Source organism: Amphiura filiformis, chromosome 3, assembly GCF_039555335.1.
Source record: "Amphiura filiformis chromosome 3, Afil_fr2py, whole genome shotgun sequence".
NCBI lineage: Eukaryota > Metazoa > Echinodermata > Ophiuroidea > Amphilepidida > Amphiuridae > Amphiura > Amphiura filiformis.
This window is the reverse complement of record NC_092630.1, coordinates 76,816,579-76,842,971: the sequence shown is the minus strand read 5'-3', so window position 1 is coordinate 76,842,971 and position 26,393 is coordinate 76,816,579. Positions and strand designations below refer to the sequence as shown.

Genomic DNA, 26,393 nt, shown 5'->3' with positions numbered 1-26,393 from the left:
TATCGGGGGGATGATGCTGTCGATCGGGTTACGGACCTTTAAATAATTATTGACAGTAATGAATGTTCTAAAAATGTATTTTGTTGCATTTAGAATATTTTAATTGTCGTCTGCAATCGCTATCGCCGTCATAAGTATAAAAGCAAAAGCGACAAGCGGTGCATCTTAAAATTAGGCAATTGCACATCACTTTCCAAAAGCTGTGTTATTCGCAATTGCTCCGCAATCAAGTATAAATTCAGCTTTACTGCAGATGTAAATTTACCTTCAGGATAATGGTCCTCTACAGTGACAATCTTGCCTCCTGTTGCCTTAGCAGCAGCTAGGATTGTGTCCTTGTCGAGTGGTTTGATGGTGAATGGATCAATGATACGGATGTTGATGCTGTCAGCAGCCAACAGAGTGGAGGCCTCAACAGCCTCTGCCAGGGTGATACCAGAACCAATGACGGTAACCTTGTCACTCTCACTCTGCTTCACGACCTAGGAAAACAACATTACAAACACCAAAATAATTTGTCGGGAGAATCTTGTGATTGGAAGTAACTTTCTGCTTTATTAGGAGCTCCATGTTTACATTTAGATATTCTGAACCAATTTTTTACCAATCACAAACAGCGATTTTTATTAAATTTACTGTAAAGCACAATATATTCACAGTAATTAAATTTAGTGTTTTGGAGTGAACTCGTGTTTCTGCGATATTTGCTAATTTGTTTATTTCCTTAAAGGCTTATAGGAAGTAAAAATATTTGTGTGCATGAAAAATTCGCATATCGACTGCGCTCAAAATTTTTTCATAAACATGAACTTTTCATGCTTTATAGTAGTTAAATTGCCTGAAATTATCAAAACCTCTATCTCACATGGATAAGTATGGTAACCCAAATGTAAGAAATTGCCTAGAAATACCAAAATTGCTACAATTGCAGAATAACATATTAACCCATAGCATGAAAACCCATGTATCACTCTCTCAGACATGTCAGAAAAACAGGTCTTTTCGATAATTCCAGATACAAAGCTACTTTTACATTCTTTATTCATGAACCACAAAACCCTCTTTAACTGTATGTCAGTCCATCAAACTTTAGATTTAACAAAAAGTTTAATCTAAAGAAATGTCAGAAAGCTGTCAAAATGGTTGTAGAAATGAGTGTATTCTTTAGTCCTAAACTAAACCTGGTATAATACCTGGTTATATAAAATGTACATCCCTTCTTACTCACCTTTGCCAGCCCCACTCTGAATTCTTCTTGGCCATCATATAGCACAGGGGTGGCAGGACGACTGCTACGGATGAAGCAAATACCCTTGGTGTTAGCTGCAAGTTCTACTGCTCTTTCCATGGAGACAGCATCACTGGGGTAAAATACAGTAGATCCTTGAACTGCACGGAACATAGCCAGATCTTCCAAGGCCATCTGGGATGGACCATCCTCACCTACACAAAATGTGGTCAACATTGAAGGAAAATTTGAGTAAAAATGCAAAAATAATGCCCCATATATCAAAATTTGTCACAAGTACAAGCGTCCGATCACTGAGAAATGCCATGTCAGGATTTTTATTACTAACTGGATCCTTGCACTCTTTTCATTCAGCGGACAACCACTTTGATATAAAACTGGATTGATTGAGCCCATATTTATTAGCAGAACCAAGAGTTGGGCAAAATTGGGCAAGACATAGTTGAGCCCAATATTTTAAAACTATGGTGTTAATTATAGAGAATATGGTACTGATAATTGCTAGCTCATCATATCGATCAACTGCAATGAGCAAATAGCAAGTATGTAAAACCTTCAAGTGTATTATAAAGATTTCACAAAAAGTAACACAGCCGTTACAAATACACCAATAGCTTCAGAACTATTAATCATATTCACAATAACATAGAAAGGTTGTTTATGTACAGTACACACATTATGATACCCTACCAGTTTCGTTCAATATTAACAACACAACAGTTTTTAAAAAACCACCTGAATTTAAAAGCTGTAGTAAATTGTATTGATTTGAATTCAACACAAAGATAATGGCGGGTTTAGATGCCACAATGGGGTATCAAAATGTGTGTACATAAACTATCTTTCTTGCTACATGTACATTAAAATATTGTGAATACAATTAATTGTTCTGAAGCTACAGGCATATTTGTAATGACTGCATTACTTTTGTAAAGTCTTTAGTTCTAATTATCCATATCAAATTCCCATTCAGTGATCCCAGCGAAAGTGTAAACAAATTAAAATTATGTATAAATTATTTAAAAGTGAAGGATAAGTCATTAGAATTATCATTAGGTATTTTTGAAATGAAATGTTTGGCAGAAAAACAAGGAAACAGCATTATTTACAAAATTGAAGCCCTATTCAAATACATGGAGCTATATATACTAGAAATTTCAATTGAATGAACACAGCTTTCAACAACTGTACACGATCTAACCACGATCGTATATCGCATATTTCAAATTATAACCAATCACGAGTGCGTTGGCATGGTCGCATTCACTTCCGTGTTAAGCATGCACATTTGTACACATTGGCGTACATCGCACAGTGTACGCAAAAAATTGTCACTCTATGTCAGGCTGTGTTCATTCAATTGAAATTTCTAGAATAAAAATACAGATTCATGTAAATTATCTTATTTTCTTTAGTACAAGTCAATCACTAGCAGGCTATATTAGCATATCTATGATAATAACGAAGGTGCCAACATCTTGTGATAATTTGTACGGCCCTCAGGATCAGCCAATCACTGAATGGGCCTTTAAGTATATTTCTTCAAAACCTGCAATAATAATGTCAATATAAAAGACACTAACCATTGATCAATAACTTACCAATTGAAATACCAGCATGTGAGCCACAGAAGTTGGCGTTTGTTTGTGAAATGGCTCCCATTCTGATCTGGTCATATGCTCTTGACAAGAAGCAGGCAAATGTACTAGCAAAAGCAACGGTGCGGTCACGACAAGCGCATCCGATGGCTACTCCTACCATGTTTTGTTCAGCGATGAAGCATTCAATAAATTGATCCGGATGCACTTTGCGAAAGTCTTCAGCAAATGTAGAGTTCTTGGTATCACAATCCAAAGCGACAACACGCTGGTTAGAATTGCCAATTTTGATTAGACCACTCCCATAAGCTTTACGTGTGGCAATCTGCAAATTGAACAATGATGACAAAAACAAAACCATTAAGACATGTTTTACATAATACTTTACTAACTCTCACAAAAGATGACGCAGTAGGTAGATCAATTTCATCACCAGCTTTGTGGAGCAGAATGAGTGTGGTGATATGTATTTTGTACAAAAAGCATGTTGTACACACACAAAATGACATAGAACGGTGCATGGTGAATACCAGCATCTATGCCATGAAGCAAAAATAAACACATTTCAAACAGTAACTACATGTACCTCTTTTCTGGAACACCAAACTCATTCAGGCATTAAAAAAGCTTAAATCACAAAAAGCGCTCAATAATATTCTGCACATTTCAATACCTAATTTGTGGCAATAAATGTTCAGAACTTGTTGCCAGCAATTTAGAAATCAATGAATTAAAAAATATGCAGATTCCAAATGTTGCACTGAAATTACTCAAACCTATGCAACACAACATTCTCAGACCTGCCAACCTATCGAAGTCAGAAAGAGAGACATTCAGGCCAAAACCATGTACATGTACACAAACCAGGTACCGACAAATTCAAAGACTTGAGGTGTACAATACTTTCAGACTTCAGGGAAGATTTTGCAGGTCTAAATTTATCACAATAGACTAAAGAGAATGCTATAGTAAAATTTTTAAGTGAAATTTGTATCATTTTCTGCTGTTCTTACATTTAAATTTGCCATCACTGAAATTTTCAGAAAGCAGGACTGTCCCTCATTTTCACTTTGGAAAACCCCAAGGGTTTAACCCTAGAACTATGAACTCTGTGTTACAAAATATGGCTCAGTAGTTCTAGGGTTCAGCAACTTTGAAATTTGCCTCATTAGCTGCAAATTGCTATTTCATCTCTTCATATCACATAATATATCTCTCCTCTACTTATGTACCCTCACCTTATCTCCCTTCTTGTAGCTAGGTGCTTCACTCAATTTGATATTAGCAATGCTGACTGCTGGTGCATCATTAACAGCTGGGTTAGGCAACATACCATGAGGTCCCTTGTTCACAATAAGATCACCAATAGCTTTTAAGGCTGCTTCTGCTTTGCCCCCAAGAGCCTTGCCATGCCAGTTGAGTTCATCCTCAATTCCTGATCAAAAACAAACAGCAATATTTTTAACTTGCTGCCACATAGTACGGACTAGGTGAAAATCTGCTGATTTTTATGTACACCTTTTAAAGTAAAGTGTTCCTTTTTTAATTCAATGAAAACTACAACAAAATGCATCAAAATAAAATGTTTGTTGATTAAATTCATTACTGGACTCATTTCATTTAGCAAGTCATTTTACATGGGCAGTTATTTTTTACACTGTTTTCAGCTCTGGATTGGGTCATATCATGAGGGCTCTGGGCTGGGTCATATTATGGCATTTCTGGGCTGGGTCATATTATGATGGGGCCCTGGGCTGGGTCATATAATTGGGGCTCTGGGACGGGTCATACCACGGGGGGCCCTTGGCTGGGTCATATGGCCCTAGGCTGAGTCACATCATAGGGGTAGGGATCTGGGCTGGCTCATATCAAAGGGACTGTGTCAACTACATCTTTAATATTGTCGTTATTTTATTGTTATGTGCTGAATTCAGTTGCATAGATGTATTAAAAAGTATTGACAAAATGGTTCAAATGCAACAGACCCAGCAGCAAGCCCCAGTTTACATACAGCCAATATGTATTGGTTCTGAGGTATGCTAATAAGACTTGGTTTTGAGTAGAAAACATGTGATGGTAATTTCACCACTGATATGCAAAATGGGGTTGCATCAGGTGGAATGCCTATATTACCTGGAATTCCCTTTCCTTTGAAGGTTTTGGCTACAATGGCTGTTGGTTTGCCTTTCACAGTGCTGGCATCATGGAATGCTTTGCAAAGAGCTTCAACATCATGACCATCTAGAACGATTGTGTGGAATCTATATGTCATGCAAGAGAGAGAACAAGAAAACAAAATATTATATAGAACAATCCACTGTGATTTGATAGGGCTGCTATATTTGGCCAACGGCAGCAAAGTATGTTTCTTAATAAAAAATAGGCCCTGTGGATTGGGGGACGTAAGATTCAAAAACAACAATGTTTTTTCTTTAAAATGGTGCACAAAACATCAAAATCCGTTCACACGTCACTGAAATAATTGGGATTTTACAAATATGCCCTTTTTTGGACCGTTCCAATGGGGCAATACAAATTAAACTATGTGCATTGGAGTTTATAATGGACAAAAAGAAATGAAGTTGCTGTTTAATGCACGACTAGTGATTTTCAAAACATAACCTAAGCAGGAATTACCCTTTTGAGCAAAAAACATCCCTATGCAGGAATTTAGCGATTTTAATAACAAATATTTTTATCTGAAAGGTAGCACCAATACAGGATTTAAAAAGAATACACCCTTTATATGATTTCTTTATCATTTTCCAATATTTATAATATTTAAGTGGTGGTCCTGGTGCAAATCAGTTGAGGAAACACGCTTTTCGAATTATCGGGATCAATAAATGAATCCTAAACCATGTAAAGCAATTCGCGCGATTCATTCTTTGAAAAAAACACCTTTTCACTCAGGTGTACATTATGAACAGGGTTGTTGATTTTTTTAACTTTTTTTTTTTATTAAAAAAAAATCACAATTTTTATTATTTAAATCAGATCTTTTTGATTTAAATCAATTTTTTTTATTGTTTTGATTCCAAGAACCACTATACCCCATGATAAAGTCAAAAGAGTACCAATGGAATGCTAGTCGTATGCATAATCCTACCAGGTAGTTACAAAAAAATCAGAACATGTTTTCAATTTGTTGAAATCTGCACCTTGAAGATGAAATTTTAGCAATAGATCAAGTGACGTCATAGAGGTATTTTAATTCTATATACAAAAGTTGTAGAAACATTAGGAATGAAGCAAAACAATCAATTTAAGAAAGAAATTAACTTACATTTATCAAAAATGGTAAAATGGTAAACGGTGATTAAAAAAAAATCAAGTGATTTCAAATCGCGATTTAAATCAATGATTTAAATTGGTGTGATTTAAATCAAACAACCCTGATTATGAAACTTAAGGGGGTACTACACCCCTCGATGAATTGGTGACTATTTTTGCATTTTTATCAAAAACTATTAACACAGTGGTAACAAAAGTTATGTATATTATAGGGGCAAGGAATCCAATTACTACACTGGAATTTCTGTGACTCAAGACAAGCGATACGTTATTTATGATAAGAAAAGAGGTACCGCTAGAATGTACCTCGCTTCCTATCATATATACTGAACCGCTTGTCTTGAGTCACTGAAATTTCAGTGTAGTAATTGGATTCCTTACCCCAATACCAATAATATACATAACTTTTGTTACCAGTGTGTTATTATTGTTTGAGAAAAATGCAAAAATAGTCACAAATTTACCACAGGGGTGTAGTACCCCCTTAACTGACCCCATGGCCCTTTTGTTGCTTGAGAAATGTATGAACTGTGTTTTTAGAAGGTATATTTTTACATATTTTTAACCCAAAGACAAAGGTGTGAAAAACATTATTTGAGAGATTGATTGATGTTTTCAACTCGTACCAAGCAAGACTGAGAGTTTGCTTCATTTCTTTCTTCCATTCTAAACCACAGTGCAGCACATTATGTGCATTGCTCCATTGGAACGGTCCAAAAATGGGTCTATTTGTTCAATACCAATTATCTCAGTGAATTAACGCGTGAACAGATTTGGATGATTTGTGCACCATCTTAACGACAAAACGTCATGGTTCTTGAATCTACAAAAAAGTTTTGATTTTACTGCCGACATTTTAAGTTACGTCCCCTAATCCACAGGGCCTATTTTTATTGAGACACCCTGTATAATGTTCTAGAGTTACAAACAGACTCTGTCCTAAACATCTGACAACACATCAATGTTGCATCAACTTACCCGAATCCTTCCAGTCTGGCCCTGTACACATCTGTATTATGTTCCAGGGATGCTGCCTGACTCTGTCCTAGACGATTGACATCAAATATGGCTACTAAATTGTCTAGTTTGTAGTAGCTGGCAAAGGCACATGCTTCCCAGATGCTTCCCTCGGCACTCTCGCCATCACCAATCACACAGTATGTACGGTATCTAAACAAATTAACAAAGGCTTTTATATCTTAGGAAGATTTTGACTTGATTTGCTTTTCAACACAGACATATATGGGCATAGATGGCTATGGAACAGATTTCTGTTGAAAGTGGTCAAGTTTGTGTATGGTACTCGAACTTTACAAGGCAACAGATGACAGCTGTGAAAATGTCATTAAAATTCAGAAAAGCGATGATACAGTGAAATTCATGATTTGTAAATGCTAATTAAAACTGCTGACATAATTATATTGTAAAGCATATACTCTCATATGTTAACATAGTTGTCATTGAGTGTACCAATACAGTTGCACGTTCAACTCTTGCATTATGCATTACTTATTAAATACAATTACAGTTTGTTACATTCTACCAGACTTATAGGTTCACTAAAAGCCACATAGAGTCAAACTTCCTCAATTACAAATGATATTACACATGCTATCACCTTGGTATAAAGATACTGTTTATATCAGGTTCCAAATTGGATATGAATGGGTTATATATAGGGTCGGCGTCTGCACCGCTTTTTTGATGTCGACATATTTCAGTATCTTGACGTCAACAGTGTGTCGACATACATTTGGGTTAAGAAAAAATACCAGGTCATGTTTTTTGAGGTGGGACCCAATTGCGTCACATCTTGCAATTTGTCAAAAATCAACTCATTTTTTGTATTTCTGATTATATTTCTAAAAGTTTTCACCAAAACTATGTAAAAGTATACATTTTTATAAAACATATATTGTCAGGAATGCAAATCTGTCAAGTTTGAGTGGATATACAGGGTGTGCCAAAAAATATACAGGGTGATTCCACTCAAAAATACCTAAAAAATTAAATTTCTTTACCACACTCCAATATTTTCTACATAGTATATTAAATTGGAAAATGAACTTGATATTTGAATGTTCACAATAAGCCCTTTCATAAAATATATAGTTTGCACTATATTTGTTAAGCCCATTGTGTTATACAGGGTGTGAAAAAAGTTGCATTTTAATTTGCTTAATTTAATGCAAAATTTCCCTAAGTGCCATTAATTGAAAGCAAATACACTTTACATTTGGAAAATGTATTCAAAATAGTTTAAAGAATTGTTATAATATCACATTTTAATATCTAATTCCCATAGGGTGTTCCAAAAATCAATATACCGGGGGTACATTGAATAATTTGTCACAATGGTACATGTAGGCCTACGTGTAGGCATATATACATATGCACAATAAACCTACATCAATAAACTAACAATAACTAGAGATCAATATGTCATCAGATTAAATCCTTTGACTGTAATAATCTCCTTTGAGAAGATTTAAAACAATTTAAAACCAAAAGATCTATTTATGACAGATGAAATTTATTTTCATTCCTTTTTCATGAATGCAAAATTTAAAGCCCATTGTATTGCATGACACACATTCCATTGCATTAATTGAACTTTAGCTCATTAAATCCTTAATTATTAAATGGATTAAGATTATCTAGGCAATTATAATTATAGAAAGTTAAAAAGTCAGATTAACATTATGCAAATGCAGTTTTACTTCTACTAGGCAACAAAGTGAACAAATTTATTAATGAACACCAACTTCCCATTGGAATTACACAGAGCTCCTCCTCTACCGGCTCCTCCTCTACCGGCTCCACCCCTGATTAACTTAATTAAGCAGTTGTAATTAATTAATACATTTGTTCAACTGTATTTGTTATTTTTTTTCATTAAATTAATAATTTATCTTCAAAATAAGACCAAAACCATCTCTTCATGATGGATTTTAGCAAAAATATAGGAATAAGAAGAGAAAAAAATTTGGAAAATGTGACAGCTCCACCTTTTTTTGGGTGCCCACCTCAAAAAACATGACCACCAGGACTATTTTTTTTCATTTAACCTAAAAATATCTAGAACACCGTCGGCAATTTCAGCAAAATTCAAGATGGCCGTCTTCATAGCGAGCCGGTAGCGATAAAGTGTACAATTTACATCGGAAAACAAGGCAAAATACTGCCAAAAGTATCACCCCTGAAGGCAAATAACATGAAAAGTTGGCGAAATAGTAGGTAAAAGATAAGATTTGGCATTGCTTTTTGTTGAAAATACATTGGAAATGGCCAATATTTTGAGTGAAAATAAGCTTGCCTGACGAAGTTTTACTGGGCCATTGCCTGAGCACTATGTCGCCATGGACGAATTCTGTCGATATGTTGACATAATTCACTTTGTCGACAGTATTCCGACAGAGGACCTGTCGACGCCGGCCTTAGTTATATACATTGTCATTGTATATCAATGATGATGAATTATAAGATAAACTTACGATGCTTTATCCCAGTATTTGCCTACGTATGCCATGCCAGCTGCATTGCTCAGACCCTGACCAAGTGATCCAGTACCAACATCAATGAAATTCAAACGCTGTGACAAAAACAATCAACATCAATATTTTATAACTGATAAAAAGAGCATTATGTTTGAAACTCCAAAGATAAGTCCTAAACAAGGATTTAAGGGCTCTAGTATGTACGTTTCGACAGTATTTGTTGTGGGACATGAGAGCACATCAGACATATCGAATCGAATTCTGAATATGAGGTATGTCCTTCTTATATCAAATAATTTTGATTTTTTGAAATTCGCGATATAATACAAATTTTATGACAAATTATTTAAATTTGATATTTTTAAAATTTTTGATATTCAACAGTCCTCGAATTAAACTTTATAAATCTAATGATATATACTTAAATTTTATGTAGCTGAGATGAAAAGCTGATGATCAATTGAAAATTTTGAATTTCATATTGAAGATACAAATTTTTTTCAGAAAAAAAACCCCCAATTTTTTTGGTGTTTTGGGGAAAAAATCAATACCGTCAATACGAAAGGTCAAAATTTATAAAGTTTACTTTAGGGACTGTTAGTGTGAAATATCAAAATATCAATTTTAATCATTTGCCATAAAATGTGTAAATTATATCGCAAATTTCAAAAAATCAAAAACTTGTTTGATATCTGAAGGACATTCTTCGTATTCAGAATACAATATTGATATGTTTGATGTGCTCTCATGTCCCACAAAAAATACTGTCCAAACGTTCATACCCCACCCTTAACATATTCCAATATGATAATTTTTCACATTGTATAAAACACATTTTGCTGAAAATTGAGATCTGAGATGATCCTGTAATAACAATGGGGAAACATGCTCATATTGGTGGCCATATTTCTTAATTGGTTTTCATAGGATTTGTGATGAACGCCCTCATGTGCGTAATGTGGAAATTAATCCACCTCACTCGTGATTGGTTAGTAAGGTCATGAGTAAGCTTTGTATTTTGAAATAAGATCATGGTCAGAACACGTACAGCTGTTGGTAGCCGTGTTCATTCAAATGAGATTTTTAATAAAGTTTGGGTTGAGAGCATCACATATCACATAACCTTGTTATTTTATTCTGATTTCATTTGCACTTTTTCATTTAAATTTCAACCCTTGCATTATGCATTAATTATCAACACATGTCTACATATTGCTTATGCTTTATATCAGGAACTCTACTTACAGGAGTTGGATGACCCTCCAAATCATGGCCCATTTTACGCAGTTGCAGCAGATCTTTGACAGGAAAGAGGCCGGTCTCTGCCCAGGCAGCATACAACACAGGTGCAGCATGTCCCTGTAAAAATGGTAAAAAACAGTACATATATCAAAACTATCCACTGTCCATGATAACTCTCTTTAAATCTATTGTAAAATGTAAATGCTAGGTGTGGCAATTAATGATCTCATGTTCCAGTGTCAATTGTGTGTCAATATATGTTGTGCATGTGTTGTTTTTCCCTGACTGCCATACATTAGCTACTGGTGTCAGCCCCGTTTATAAGGGAGAGCTAATATCTATTAGTTTGGAATTCTGCTTAGCACACAGAAGGTCTTGGGCTTGGTCAATGGGTCGGTGAATTCTCCAAATTTTCATCTGGGGTTTTCGCCGGCACTTGTTAATTTTATTTGCCTTAAACTTGTGTTACACTGTTACACATTGGGAGGATTAAGCTGTTCCTTCCTGCTTTTATAGTTTACAAGCTAAAACTTACCTGATGTTATACTATTGCACTAAACATGTGGAAGTTTAATGAAAATTATTAAAATCTCTAAAATTGTTTGAGGAAATCTTTACTTTAACAATATGACAATATTTTACATATTTACACATGTGGTTACAAATTCACATTTTAAAATATGTATGGCCTAATTTAATGGATTTTGGCATAGGGAATAAGTCAGAAACTAAATAGCACCTCTTGTAATTGCTATTATTGCACCATTTAATCCTGATAATTCTGTCTATTAATATTGACAAGCATTAGGTTTGATAACAGCTGTCAATCTGAACAGCAATGAAAGCAATTTTCCAATTATTTAATTTTATACATTTTGTACTTTTGAAGAATTTTATACTTGTCAGATGAAAACGACAGGTTGATATCTGTTATTGATAAGTGGAATAGACTTTGTTTTTCTGATTATTACTCTCTACTACAGAAACTTTTGAAAGTTATAGGCCCCAACCCATTAGTTTTTATTGTCACGCCAAGGACCACTATTGCAAGGGGCACTGTAACTTGTTGAATCAAGTCAATGTCATGCATTTTATTTTATTTGTATGTACTAAGTTTTGTTTTATTAGAAAAAAAACTCACATGCACTTTATGCTATCCCCCTTATAATAAAAAGACATTAATTTAAGATGATCAATTGACTGATCACAATATTCTATCTCTGATGTTTTTGCTGCTTTTGTTTTATTGTTTTATGTTATTTAAATTTTATCTTATCCAAATATGATATGTACGTGAGATCTTTACACTCGTGAAAATTCATCTGTTCATTTGTTCAGTCATTTTCCTACAGGATACACATTTAAATATTATCTGTGCATCCTTGAACAGTATCCACATGTCCTTCCTCAATATCATGACACCATCCCACCCAATAGTATATCAATGCTTAACACAACCTAGCTACTTCCTGATAAGCTTTCAAAACAGGTTCCTATCCTGGTTATATAAATTCTATGTCCACTGCTTGTGTTTGACCTTTCTGCTTGGAAGCACTGGCAAATGGCACCTATTATGAATTATTTTGAAAACCTTTTGCTTGCATGATTGGTTTACATGCCATTCTTAGCAGTGGAAAAACATCAGGAAATAAAAAAATATTTTATTACTTCTAGTGTGAAGATAGTGTCAATAAAAAAGTTGGAATTTTTATTGTTGGGCCTAAAAACAATTGTTTGATTGGCGCAACCCGACCTACCCTAAAACCTAAAAATATGCCTGACCCTGATTTTTTTTTGCAAAAAAGATTTAAAAAAATAAATTTAATAAATTAAAACAGAAAAAGAAAAAAAAGTTGAGGCCTTTATCAAACACAAAAATTATGCAATTTACTCTAAAAAGTACAACAAAAAAAAGAATCCCTACCTACCTACCCTAAAATTTATGGGTTTATGAGTTTATGCCAAACATTTTTAGGCCTTATGAAGGTCATTTCAAAGAAGCAGCTTGAATGTGCTTGAATGTAGAAAACATCAAAAATACTATAATATATTTCAGTACCCAGCCACAGCTGTAGATACACATAATAACTTGTATTTTCCCAATTTCATGAATAATGAATTTTATTTTTTTATAATTAAAATTAAATTAATTTTTAATGAATAGTTAAATTATTATTTCTAAAGGTACATAACTAGCTTGTGGTCAAATGTAACACATTGTGTTTTTAACCCCATATTGAGGTGCATTACTCAAACATTCTTACTCAAAGTTTCAAGTTCAATTGCTCTAGCGGTTTTAGAAGCAAAAAAAATGTGGCCCATATTGAACACTTCCGGGGGGGTAACCAATGAACAGGGGCAGCACACAACTTTAATTTTGGTAGCAGGTGTGCAGCGCAGAGTGCCACATTTGGGGAACTGAGAACTGATTTTCAGGCAAAACAGGGGCTTCTGAATGAAATTTCAACATTTTTTGCGGTGTCTAGTCATTCTAGTGAACTAAAATTAAGCCAAATTACAAGCTGTGGAGCTAGCTAAGAAATTCTGAAATTTTCCAAAAGAGCTACAATTTTGGGAGTTTTACTCAAGTTGAAGCTGAAGAACTGGAGAACTAAAGAACCCCATATGTGGGTCTTCCAAAATGCCGGAGAGTCTGAATAGTGACCCTTGACAGCTGCACATACCCATTACCACTAAGATATACATGTGAGTGTCCCATTAGGTCTGCATTTGGTGGAGTAAAGTAGGGGGGGGTGATGATGAGGTCACACACTTTTAATTGATTTCAATTACAACTAGTGAACTGCAACACCTGTCTATTATCAGCTTGTAAACTGCCAATTTATTTATTTATTTAATAAATTGATCAATGTGAAACAAACCTTTGACAAGATAAATCTGTCGTTGGAAGCATCTTTAGGTGGGTCTAGTTTATACCTCATCACATGGAAGAACAAGACGGACATGATCTCTGCAGCACTGCAACATGATGTAGGATGTCTGCAAACAAAAGGATACCAATGAACATTAATGTTGTGGATTGAATTTGAAAAGATGTGCAAATACTTGACCCTATTGATAGTGATTATAAACATCCATCATCCACCTCCATTTGAGTATACTATTTACAACTGGTCTGGTCAAATTTCACTTGCAACAAACTAGCTTGATACCTGTTACAGCTTCTTCCACTTTTTTAAAAAACAATGTTCATGACAATACTAACTTGCAACTTTTGGTACAAGCATAGACATGGGACTATGATTCCTACAAAAGATCCTAAAAAGGATCGTATCTGTTGCTACCTATGTTTTCAGTAAACATATTGATTTAAAAAATGCCCACAGGTGGTAATTTATTCATTTTGATTTTAATCAGTTGACATTTGTTGGTTCAAGGTATGTACAGCACAGCAATCTTATCCTGGTTTATACTTATACTTCCTGGTTTGATTTCCTAGCAGTCAATAGGTGACTGACTGTGTATACGACTAAAGGCACTTGAAACTTGATTTTGAGTTCAGCGTCCACCGCCCTGCGTTATGAATTTTGTGCTGCGTTTGAGATGTAAAATCTGAAAATAATTCATTATTTTGCAAATTACTACTAAACCAGAAAGAAAATTTGTTCTACAAAATTTTTAAACCCTTTTTTTTGTATTTGAACCCTTCAAAAACTATAGAAAGCCTTGAGAACTATTAGATGAATCCATCTAAATATTTTAGCATTAAAAATATACAGGTTTTTGACCCTTGCTCTATCCGATTATTTCAATTATACCTTTGGGATACCAGGGTAGAAGAGAAATCAACCTAGCCAAAATGTTTTTACCAGATGGACATTGTTGATGTTGTAAATAATTTAACTAGGAAAGACCTAGTTTTGACAAATTGGTGCCAAAAATGTATTTCATAATGTTCTGCATGATTGTTATTTTTGTATAAATGAGTCAATCCCCCACCCATTTCCCCCTATCCTCAAATGTATACGGAGAGGTTAGTACAAATTGGAGTGAAGAAGACTGGCATGGTATACTTCGGAATACATTTAGTTTGTTTTAAAACTTGAAAAACAAAAAGCAAGATAATTATACTTTTATAAATGTTTATGTGTGTTTGTGACATTATATGAACAAAAGTGCATTTGCATTGGTAAAAGGCCGCTGATAATGAAACCTTGAAAATTATGAATAATGAATAATGAAATAGTTGCCTCATTATGAGCTGAAAAAATGGGACGCTAAACTCAACATCAAGTTTCAATAGCCTAATACACATTCTTTGGCATGATTGTGTTAAATCAATGAAGGAAGTGTCTAGGCCTTTTCCTGCACTGAGGGTTCTTTATTTGCGCAGTACCCTTGTAAACCTACAGTACATCTACAATAACCAAAGCAGCCAGGCTCAGCTCCCCATATTTTGTGACTGGTATACTAGGGAAATGTTACATAAAAAATATTTTCTTTAAATCCCTTTTAAACAATGCTTGAATGAGCATTGTCGCTCACAAAGCTGCAAGGTCAAGTGCCATACTGATAACTAGTAAATATTCATTCAGGTGCATTTTGCATCAATTAAATCAGTTGAATCAACTAAGACTTTATTCTGAAGCCAAATGCACTAGGCTGTAAATTGTAGTGTCCACTTTTGGCTACCTTGAAAAAACAAATACAGTTCAATAATCTAGGTTTGGCCAGATTAGCAATTGTCATGATTGTACTAATACCACAAATACTTTTTTCCTGAAGTACTCAGCTCAGGTATGGTGACCTTAAAATAATTATTTGTGTTTTTATGATGCAGAACGCTGAAGTTATTCATGTATGGTACAGGGCACCATACAGGATAAATATTTTTCGTCAAACTTTATTTTCCCTAAAAAAAGCTGTGCATAACTGTCTGTATAAATGCAACTGGGCTTTCACAATGGCTTTTGCTCTTTATATTTATAATATAATAAATAGGCTTACATAGTAACAGCATCGAGATAAAATATAGATATTTTTATCTTGATGGTAACAGCTTATCACTTCAATGATACAACATGTTACCATACATGATGTGAGCACATTTTAATAAAAGCACAGACATAGTTTGAAATGGTTTAAGTTATGGGGTGGGGCACTACAATGCCATCCATTTTTCATCTTTCAGGTGTATTGAGTTTGAGTTTACATCAAACATGGATATTCTAGCGTATGCCTTCAATCCTAGGGACCTGGAAGCTCATTCTAGCTCATGGGTTAAGTGACTGAAATGTGCCCACTATTATGTTGATTTTTCAATTTGTTCAAATGATGTTTTTGTTGTAAACACACTTAACCCATTGTGTGTTTCTTATTTTCAATATTAATTAGGTCTCTACTACGCTACTACTCAGTAGCCTGCTCACTTAATCTATCAAAATAATGCAATGTTTATCATTTGATTTCTTTCTTCAAAATCTTTTGGAGCCTCTTTAGAACTTCTGGGGAAAAGCAAACACAGGGGTATTACATACATGTAGTAGAGGGTGGGGTACATAGATAATGTCATGAAAAGGATTTGTTAACATTAATAATATTTGTTAACATTAATATAGGCCCTACATTATTTTCAACTAGAAATTTGCGGTTCTCGGGACAATCCATGACGACTTGACCAAGGATGACCCCCAAAATGACTTTGCCATTTGTCTTGTTAGGGTGGTCGTTCCAACTAAATTTCATGAAACTGCAACAATCTACGGCGATTTGACCTCGGATGACCATGAATGACTCAACATGACCTCGACATTTTTGTCTCGCTACGGTGGTCATTCCCACCAAATTTCATGAACCTGCGACAATCTATGAAGATTGACCTGGGATGACTCTGAATGACCCAAAATGACCTTGACCGGATGACCCCCACAATGACCTTGCGATTACGCATATTTTGTGCTGAAAATCTAATCAGGTCAAGAACATCTGGCTGTGTTACTCCCCACTAAGTTTCATCACTGTAAGGGACCGTTCACAAACACTTGTTAGGGGGGCCTGATGCAAAAAGGGGAGCCCTGAAAAGTTTTGACCCTCCTAAGGGGGGGGGCCTGAAAAAAATGACCACAAATTTTCCTGGAAAAACTGAGTTTATATGCTTTTCATGTCAAAAAGGGGGCCCTGAAATTTTTGAGATCTGTAAGGGGGGCCCCTGAAAAATGATTTTTTTTTGCATCACGCCCCCCCAAACGAGTGTTGTGAATGGTCCCTAACCCATACGGATCTCCAGATAATCTGTGCACAAGGCTATTAAGCTTAAAATGCATAAAATATGCAAATTAGGTACTTAATTACCATATTTTTGTGACGAAAACCTACTGACATTTGGAGATCGCCAAAAAAACATTTCATTACAAGTGATTACCAAATAATCCTAAATGACTTAGCAAATCTCACCCTGATCCTGCTGCATTGGTACACTCAATACTGTCCACTCTCAGCCTATTGGCCATATCTTTAAGCTGTTGCAACTTGTCTGCGCTTGGAGTCGCCATTGTCCCAAATCAATAAATCTCGCCTGATACCAAACTAAAAGAGGCTGAGCAACAGTTGCAGTCTGAGTCTTTGGCCCAATCCAGATGAATCAAAAGGGAGCAATCACTCTTTCACATGTGTGTGTACTGCACTGCTGCTGTGACAGGAAAGGTACACAATCCCACATGACATGCAGCACACACAGCTCGCTGCACACATGTACCACTTGTGTAATAAGTGTTTCTAGATACTGGGACTTGTGAATTTTCCCAGTTTACCTATAAACATTTCAAAACAGATAAATGTATTTTTCTCAATGTCACTCCTGTGTCAAACTTTATTCCATTCAAATCATATGAAATCAATTGCAATCTACTTTACAGTCAAACATTTACCAAGTCATTAAAATATTTTTTTTCACTAAATAAACACAGCAGCTGATAATAACTAGCTAGCATCCACGCCCACTCTTTGGGTTGTCAAGCGTGAATATTTTGGCATTGTTTGTTTGTCCTTACTAATTCCATACAGTATCTTTATGGGTAATGACTGGACAGAAATACAAACTATCAAAAGTTGAATATTCAATTTCAAACTTATTGTTGAAAAAAAATGTTAGGAATCATTTTTAAACAAGAATTCCTGAAAGCAATAAAAGGCTCCGTCATACTTGAAAAACTGTGTTCAGACTTCAGAGAGGTCATTTAAAACCATAGACATCATATACCTAGACCGCTGTCAAACCAGGAATTTGGACAAGCTTGCTGGCGGAATGGTGGCTAAAAAACTGGCTATATGCAAATCGGGATGCAAATTAGGAGATTCTTGTTTACGTCCCTGACATCATTTTTTGCGCTTTTTTTTTGTGCTGAAAAATGATGGTGGTGAATTCTCAAAATCTCCCCTCCTTTAGCCGTGCCAAAAATCTTTGCCCCCTCTTTTGATGTGCCAAAAAGCCCCCCCCTTTTTTGGTGTACAAAAAAATCTTTGTCGCCCCCCCCCCCCTTACACATGTAAGATTTTTGGGAACCTGGATTTAAAACCTTAAATTGTCTTATCATATAATGCGAGCGCAGCGAGCAGGAAATTTTGCATATATTTGAACGTGTTCCTAACATTTTCCTACACCTTTTTAGGGCGTATATAGAAACCTTGTACTGTTTAATTAACTGGCAGGAAAAGGAAGATTCCCATACTGATTGGTATTGGAGTCTTTGTGTACCGGTACATGTACATGTACAGTTTGTACACTATGTAGTCCTTTATAAGTGCACAGATTACTTCTTTACTTTTAGAGCTTTGTTGAAGAATTAAGTGTATTTATAAGTCAGAAGCACAGAATTCACCCTGCAATGTTCACAGGGCAAGTCTTGGGAGATTTTATTTTTATTATTGAATTTTGGTAACACTTGAAAGCCAAACATAAGCATAAAGGGGGGGGGTGGGTAGTGAGCATGATCCAGCCAATCCTCCACAAACCACACTCTTGTCAAATGAGGAAATAATTGAGGTGATTTCTATTCAATGGGAAGTTATTAGGAGTGCCAGGTATGCAATGACAGCTGCTTTATAATATAGAGGGCAGTATTGACATTTCAGGACAATTTTTTTTAATTTAATAAAATGAATAACTTGCATTTTGATGATATGATCCTCTTGGCCCAATTTTGTTCATTGAAATAAAGGCACTGTCAGTGGCTGTACTGAAAACATTAATGATAAAAAATTGTTTTTATGCTTTTGAAATAATTTTTTGATTGAATGATAGTTTTAAATTACTGATTAGGAGAAACTACTGGGTGGGTACCTTCACTGTCCTTCAGCACCCAAATCCCTACATACTTTTGTGTGCATCTTTTCATGAGGGGTCTGAGACCATGTCAAATGTCTTGGTGGGCCACATGGGTAAACTGACTCAACTTGAAGTTTCTGGAATTAGGAATAGGATTCAGAGTTTTGCACAACTGAGGATCCATCTCACTCACTTGACAATCTACAGCCTCAGTAATTGGCCTAGATGATAAGGTTATCACTGAAGTCAGCATACCTGTCCCAGGGGTAGACAATGATGATCATGTTGCCATTGCGAATAAAATCAATGATCAGTTTGTGCAGGTCTCCTCCCATATGACACCTTTGGATCTTTGCAATCTTGAGACCTACTTACCGGCCATTGATTCCCCTCCATTGCTCTACCCATGGGATGTGTATGCTGAGCTCAGTAAAGTTAAAGCCAGTAAAGCATGTGGCCCAGAAGCCCCAGATGGTCCAGGTTTGTTTCAAAAATGAACCACCGCCCCCTATTGAGCTTAAGATAGCTGGTAAGCCCTTGAACTATGTGAGGCTAAGATACTAGGCGTTCACCTTCAAAATGACTTGAAATGGGACAAAAATGTTAATGAAATAACAAAGAAGTCCAACCAGAAGTTGTATATGCTAAAACTGCTGAAAAAATTTGGTTTCAATGACGAAGAACTAATTACTGTGTACAAAGGTTATATGCGCCCTATTCTTGAGTACGCAGATGTCACCTGGCACTCCTCGTTAACAACAAATCAGACAAAGTCACTTGAACAACTCCAAAGACATGCATGCAGGATCATTTTAGGCCAGAGATTTACCTCATATGCTGAGGCGGTGCAAGCTTGCGACCTTGAGCACTTGTCAGATAGAAGAGAAGATCATTGTCGAAGGTTAGCCGAAGGGCTTGCCGACTCAGACCGTACCAAAGATCTTCTTCCTCCATCTAAACAAAGAGCTCATGGTCGCAACCTTCGCAATGCGCATAAATTCACCCAACTGCGATTCAGAACCTCCCGCTTCAAAAATAGTCCCATACCATACTTTGTGGACCTGCTAAACAAGTGATGTGTAATTTTTCTTTTTTATTCATGTGCTCATTGTATACTGCATGCACAGTGGCCGTGCAATCACCCTTTTCTGAAGTGTATTATGCAATGTTTTTCTTTCCTTTTCTTTTTATTTATTAATATTTAATGATACTATTTTAAAAGTGCAATATTAGTTTCTGTAAATGAAATTTTATACCATTTTGTGTGTTTTATAGATGTAATTCTTTAAAAAAAATTTGAATGTTTGTTGTTTTTATCTTTGTAAATTTATCATGTAATTTGACCTTTGGGTCACCTTTTGATAAATGTTAAAAAATATGAATAAAATATGAATATGAATACAGTACTTGGAGAAAAAGTTGTGACAATTAAAAAAAAAAAAAAAGCAATGCACTTATGGTAGACATCTCAGACCTGCGTGCGGAGAATTCAGTGGAAATCGTAGTGATGGAGGTGTGAGTACCTCAGGCTACTTCCCCCCCATAATGGTTGGTGAACTTGGTGCCCTTCCATAGGAATACTTATGAATGTTACGACACTGCTATTGAAAGCTGCGTTCATTCAATTGGAATTCCCACTATTACAGACCCCTCAATTTAACTGACCACTCTCTCCCTCCAGTTAAAAAGCCCTCGTACTCGTAGTACCAACAAGCTATTATTTATGTAAGTACTATAATATTATGTATTCGCTATCGTAGACATGACGTCATATTGGTGACCCTCGGGCGTTACCATAGTGACTGGATCACACTTTCGTGCCGCAATGAAAATGGAGATATCAAGCCAATGTGTGGAATTTATATATAATCAAATTTTTAAATTTACATTGTAAGACCTGAAACCTCATGATTTCACTTTTCAGGGCTGTGCAATAATTATGAGCCCTGGGGGAGGGTAAAATTGGGGGGGGGGCAAGAAATATTTGGCGAAAGAAGGGGGGGCAAGCAATTTTTGGCGGGCCGGGGGGGGCAAGCAATTTTGGCACACATTCATTGGCGCGTTTTAAATAAAATGCTCTAAAAAAGCTTCGGAAAACAGTACGGAAATGCTTTATGCAAATTGTCCTGCTCGCTGCGCTCGCAACATATATCTAGACCAGTCAAATTTATAGTTTGCAAATTGGGATCCTAAAGAATTTTTTGCGGGTTTAGGGGGGGGGGCAAGCGATTTTTGGCAGGCCGAGAGGGGGGTAAACGATTTTTTGACGGGCCGTTTGGACATTTTACCCACTTGGGGGGCTCATAATTATTGCACAGCTAGCCCCTCAGAAGGAAAACATCTTGTAAAAGCTTACTAGGCAGTGTGAAACCAGAAGAAATGGCTAAAACTTTCAAACAGCAGAACATCAACGTGTACAGCATAGATAGCGTCGTCATGCAACCGCTTGATCCATCACTATGGAAGTAGCGGCAGGAAGTGACGTTGGACTACGACAGCGAATTATGTATTATGTATGGATGGTAAAGCCCAAAATTTTCTGCTTTAAAAATGTCAAATTCTGCTTTCTTCTGCGTTGTAAATTTTGCAATTTTCAAAATTGTTACTTATTTCGTAAAAACCTTAATTTTTGGCCTGATAATGATGTGATGTAGAGTCCACATTTGTGACTCCTCGCCACAACTGAGCCCGGATGTCGCCAATCATCATTTTTGAGATATTCAACCAAAATATTCTGCTTGAAATTAGCTTTAAAATGATGTATATCATGTCTATAGTACTTGACATTTAAGTAGTGAAAAATCAATAAAACAGTCAATAAATCCTTTCTTTCCTATTGTTTATTGTTAAGTTCGATGGAGCATATCTCAATAGTGGCACTGGCGACATCCGGGCTCAGTTGTGGCGAGGAGTCACATTTTATGGTAAAACATTCTTTATGTTACACTTTGAAGCTGATTTTAATATTTACATCATTTTATTGATGAGATTATTCATTATCTTCATTTTTTGTGGGGTTTTGATGTTTTTTTATTCTCTTTTTACGAAAACTACTTTTCGTGTACGTACATGTACGGTACCGGGTAATTGTAAATTTAAGGGGGTACTACACCCCTGGCCAATTCTGTGCCTTTTTTTGCATTTTTCTCAAAAATTATAGCGCAATGGTGACAAGTAAGATATGTATTTTATAAGGGCAAGGGCTACAACTACTGCACTGAAAATTCAGCAACTCAAGGCAAGTAGTTATTGATTTATTGATCAAATACTGGTTTTCCTCATTTTTGACTGTCACTCCACAACTGTTGTATGTGCTGAAATAAAATTCCAGTGCAGTAGTTGTAGTCCTTGCCCCTATAAATATGTTATATCTTACTTGTTTCCAATGCACTATAATTTTTGAGAAAGATGCAATAATAGGCACAAAATTGGGCAGGGGTGTAGTTATCGTCGAACAACTGGATACAATGACAATGTATGGAAAAATATATTTTTGTAAACAATTTGAGGTCATTATCAAATTGATATTTTGTACAATTTGTATATTCAGCTATCGAATCTACCCTATCACAAGCAAACGTACCTGCATGTAAAAAGTGCCCTTAAATACTGGACATCGCCAATATATTTATGACAAATTTGTGTCCAGAACACGAAAAGTGTCCAGACCTCACGCTTGCTCTCTCGGCTACAACAATGGCGTAAAGCAGATGACGTATTTACCAACTCTGATGATGCGTAATGACCTGACCTTGTCAGACCGATGAGTAACATAGGTTTGATCCACCAGTCCCTTTACTGCTTACGCACGGTCATTTTATTCCGCCATGTTTATTGTTTCGAGATCAGGGCCAAGGAACTTAGGCTACACAACGTGCACAGCTCTGACAATTTCCCACAATGCCTTGCGCATTTCCAGAAGAAGGCCTGGCGATTTCCCACATTTCCGGTAAAATTGTAAACAACGCCTGACGCTTCGATAGGGAAAATGGAGATAGCTAAGTCGCATTTACATCAAACAGCTGCAAGAGTAAAAGCGTTCTGAAGGATCGGTAAATGATTAACAGCTGGTCTGGTGTATTTGAAGTTCATATTGATGTTTGTAAGTTTGTGACTTCGTATGTTATGTGCATAGGGTGTAGTTATGCCCAGCAAGGTCACGTCACACTCTGTGTGACGTGCCCTGAACTCCAAATAACTTTCGTAAGCGACAGACAAATTGCAGGAAAGCGTGCCAATTTAAGCTTCCTGTAATATCTATTGCACATAACATACGAAGTCACAAACTTACAAACTTCAATATGCACTTCAAATACAGCAGACCAGCTGTTAATTAAATTACCGATCCTGTAGAATAACTTACATAATCTTCAATTTCATGGAATCCCGTGCAAATGTCATTTTTATCTGTCAAATGCGCTGTGGATGTGCTCAGAGATTTTATTATATGGTCGCATGTCATAAGTTGGGTATGCAAAAAGGGTGGAGGGATTACACTTTTCTGAAAATTGTGATACAAAATTGATTGGCTTTCCGTAACCCCATATCCTACAGCAGTGGTTGATACCTCATTTTAAGCCTAATTTTATACTCTTTCAGTCTACTGAAGCATATAATTATACATCATTCAGTAAAAAAAATCACATCAGTTGAAATGAAAAATGCCAGGGTTGGAGGAGCAGGCGGATGTGGAGCAGGCGGATGCGGGAGTGTGTGCATAGGGCCCATGTGAAAATTCACATGTCAGCATGTCAAAACTACTGGTTACTTTTTCAAATCTAGTGAGGGAATGATGTATTGACAGCTTTGAATGTTGAATTTATACAACTAAAACAATTACCGACTACTTAAGGTGGCACTACACCCCATGATATATTTTAAGACTAATTTTGCATTTTTCTCAAAAAATAACTACACACTGGTAAAAAAAAAGTTATGTATATTATAGGGGCCAGGAATCCAATTACCTCACTGAAATTTCAGTGATTCAAGACAAGTGATTCATCTAAATATGTTAAGAAATGAGGTACATTCTATCGGTACCTCTTTTCTTATCATAAATAACGTACTGCTTGTATTGAGTCACTGAAATTCCAGTGCAGTAACTGGATTCCTTGCCCCTATAATATACATAACTTTTGTTACCAGTGTGTTGTTATTTTTGAGAAAATGCTAAAAAATAGACACAAATTTATCAACGGGTGTAGTACCACTATTAAAGGGTATTATGTTCCATTTTTTTCATTTTTATTTTAATTTTTAATGAAATCCTAGTTGAATTTCAGTATTTTAGCAACATGATAATGTATGTTTCTCTTCTTGATATTCATTTCCTCAATAATAGAATAACTGTCTCGCTATTTACTCGTAAAAGGTCATTGACCTTCACAATGTAATTAACATACGCACAATTATTTCAAATAGTTCATTTGAAGCATTGATGTATTGAGAATATATCCTCCAAATCTGATGACATTCTTGTATAAAATAAAAATTTTAGAGTAATTTTTATAATTGAGGTCCGATTTGAGAAAAATGCATTTGAAAATTGAGATTTACATAGACACCTGTGTATTAATTAATTAGTAATTAAGCATTATCTCAAAAATTAAGTATGTGTTAAGGTTAAAAATTGTGTTAATTATTAGAGGTTGTCAATATATACAACATATCAAATAATAATTTTTTTGTCATTTTTGACCATGTAATGGAAACTGTACCCAACTTATGACATGCGACCATATGCTCCATAAATCAAAGGTGTGAAATTGACTTTATACCACTCGCTCGCTTTCGCAGAAAAGCGAAGCCTCAGCCAGGCTCAGCTCCGGCTACCTCATGGCACTGGGCATGACGTCATCATGGACGTGTACAAAATTTCCGACGGGCGCCTTATTTATTTATAACCTGTTTTGTGATTGATTGCAAACACCATTCATCGCAATCGTAAGCCAATCAATGAACGAGACGGCCTTTTAGTTTTACGGTATGAATGAATGTGACCCGCCAGTAAAGTACATCTAACCTGATTGGTTTACAAAACTACTTTGATAATTGCTAAGCCAGTCAGTGTGCTCGATGCTTAACAACCTGGTCGTAGTACTAGTAGAGGTTTTATTAAGAGGCGAATTCACGTGGTGATCCAGCGATCGAGTATAAATTCAGCATGACTTCTGCTAGCTGCTTTCGCAGGTGCAATAACAATACATCATTTACATGGACACAATCAGTGACATTTACACAATGAAATAATGAATTATTTATGACATGCATGGGCGCGGGCTGGATTTTACGATCGAGGTAAGGTTTTCGGCCTGTCCATGTGTGAATATCGTTAGTTTTCATCATCAAAGATACTTGCGATGACCAGTTTTTGCGGACACTTTGATTACAGGTAACTTTTATAGGTCATAGGGTAGAAACGATAGTTGTACAATTGTACGAAAATATACTTTTTGTTATAGGCCTAAAATGTTTACAAAAATATATTGGTCCACACGTTGTGCATGCATTCAGTTGTTCGACGTATAGGGTGTAGTACCCACTTAAAGGAGTATTTTGTGATCCTAGCATCCTCTTTTTATGACATTTTTCAGTACATATCCACGAAAAAAGCATAATCCCAACATTTCAGTTGATTCCGATATTGCGTACAGTATGCGAGTTATGCATGATTATGTGTATTACACTGCTCCATAGACAATACGTTATAATTTCGTTCTGGTGCACCAGAACGAAATTCAAATTTCACGATATCTTTGCTGAACGAATTAATCTGCAAGAAATATTTTGTACATAAACATTATGTAGCCAGAGGTTTCCAGTGATATAAAAATCTCAACTGTTTTTGAGAAAAGTGGGGGGATGAGGCTGTGGATCACGAAATGCCCTTTTAAGCTTTAAAAAAAATTGGATTTCTCACCCAGAATTAGAGGCGTTAGTCGACTGAATACTGTGCACACGTAGTTTATTGGCGATGTCATTCAGTTCCTGGACTTTCTTTGCGTCAGGGCGATGATAATTTTCACCTGCACCATCCATGTTTATCAAATTTTAGCACAGAATTGAATACGAGGTCAAGGAGAAGATGTTCTTCTGAATTCGGAAGCAATGAAGAAAAGGTCCTTCGCCCCACGCGTGGTTATTGTATTTCTTCACAGCACATGTGTGCTCTCATAGTAAATGCCAAAGTACAAAATCAATTATACCTAATACACAGTATGCAAACG

At 35.8% G+C, this 26,393-nt stretch overlaps 1 protein-coding gene across 2 annotated transcripts in view; it reads right to left on the bottom strand.

The window, feature by feature from the left end:
- LOC140149154 (transketolase-like) overlaps positions 1-26,299 on the bottom strand; it is a 29,548-nt gene extending 3,249 nt beyond the window's left edge. The window contains exons 1-10 of one of the 2 annotated variants that reach the window (XM_072171341.1): positions 26,087-26,299; positions 13,763-13,880; positions 10,884-10,997; positions 9,636-9,733; positions 7,120-7,311; positions 4,981-5,108; positions 4,086-4,282; positions 2,851-3,172; positions 1,229-1,443; positions 266-482 (exon numbers count right to left, since the gene is read on the bottom strand). In XM_072171341.1, the coding sequence (XP_072027442.1) occupies positions 266-482; positions 1,229-1,443; positions 2,851-3,172; positions 4,086-4,282; positions 4,981-5,108; positions 7,120-7,311; positions 9,636-9,733; positions 10,884-10,997; positions 13,763-13,880; positions 26,087-26,205 (1,720 nt within the window). In that variant the 5' untranslated portion in view covers positions 26,206-26,299. Of the gene's footprint in view, positions 1-265; positions 483-1,228; positions 1,444-2,850; positions 3,173-4,085; positions 4,283-4,980; positions 5,109-7,119; positions 7,312-9,635; positions 9,734-10,883; positions 10,998-13,762; positions 13,881-17,294; positions 17,576-26,086 lie in introns of those variants that run through there. The other variant, XM_072171342.1, reaches the window with a different exon arrangement.
- Positions 26,300-26,393: the final 94 nt, after the last annotated feature.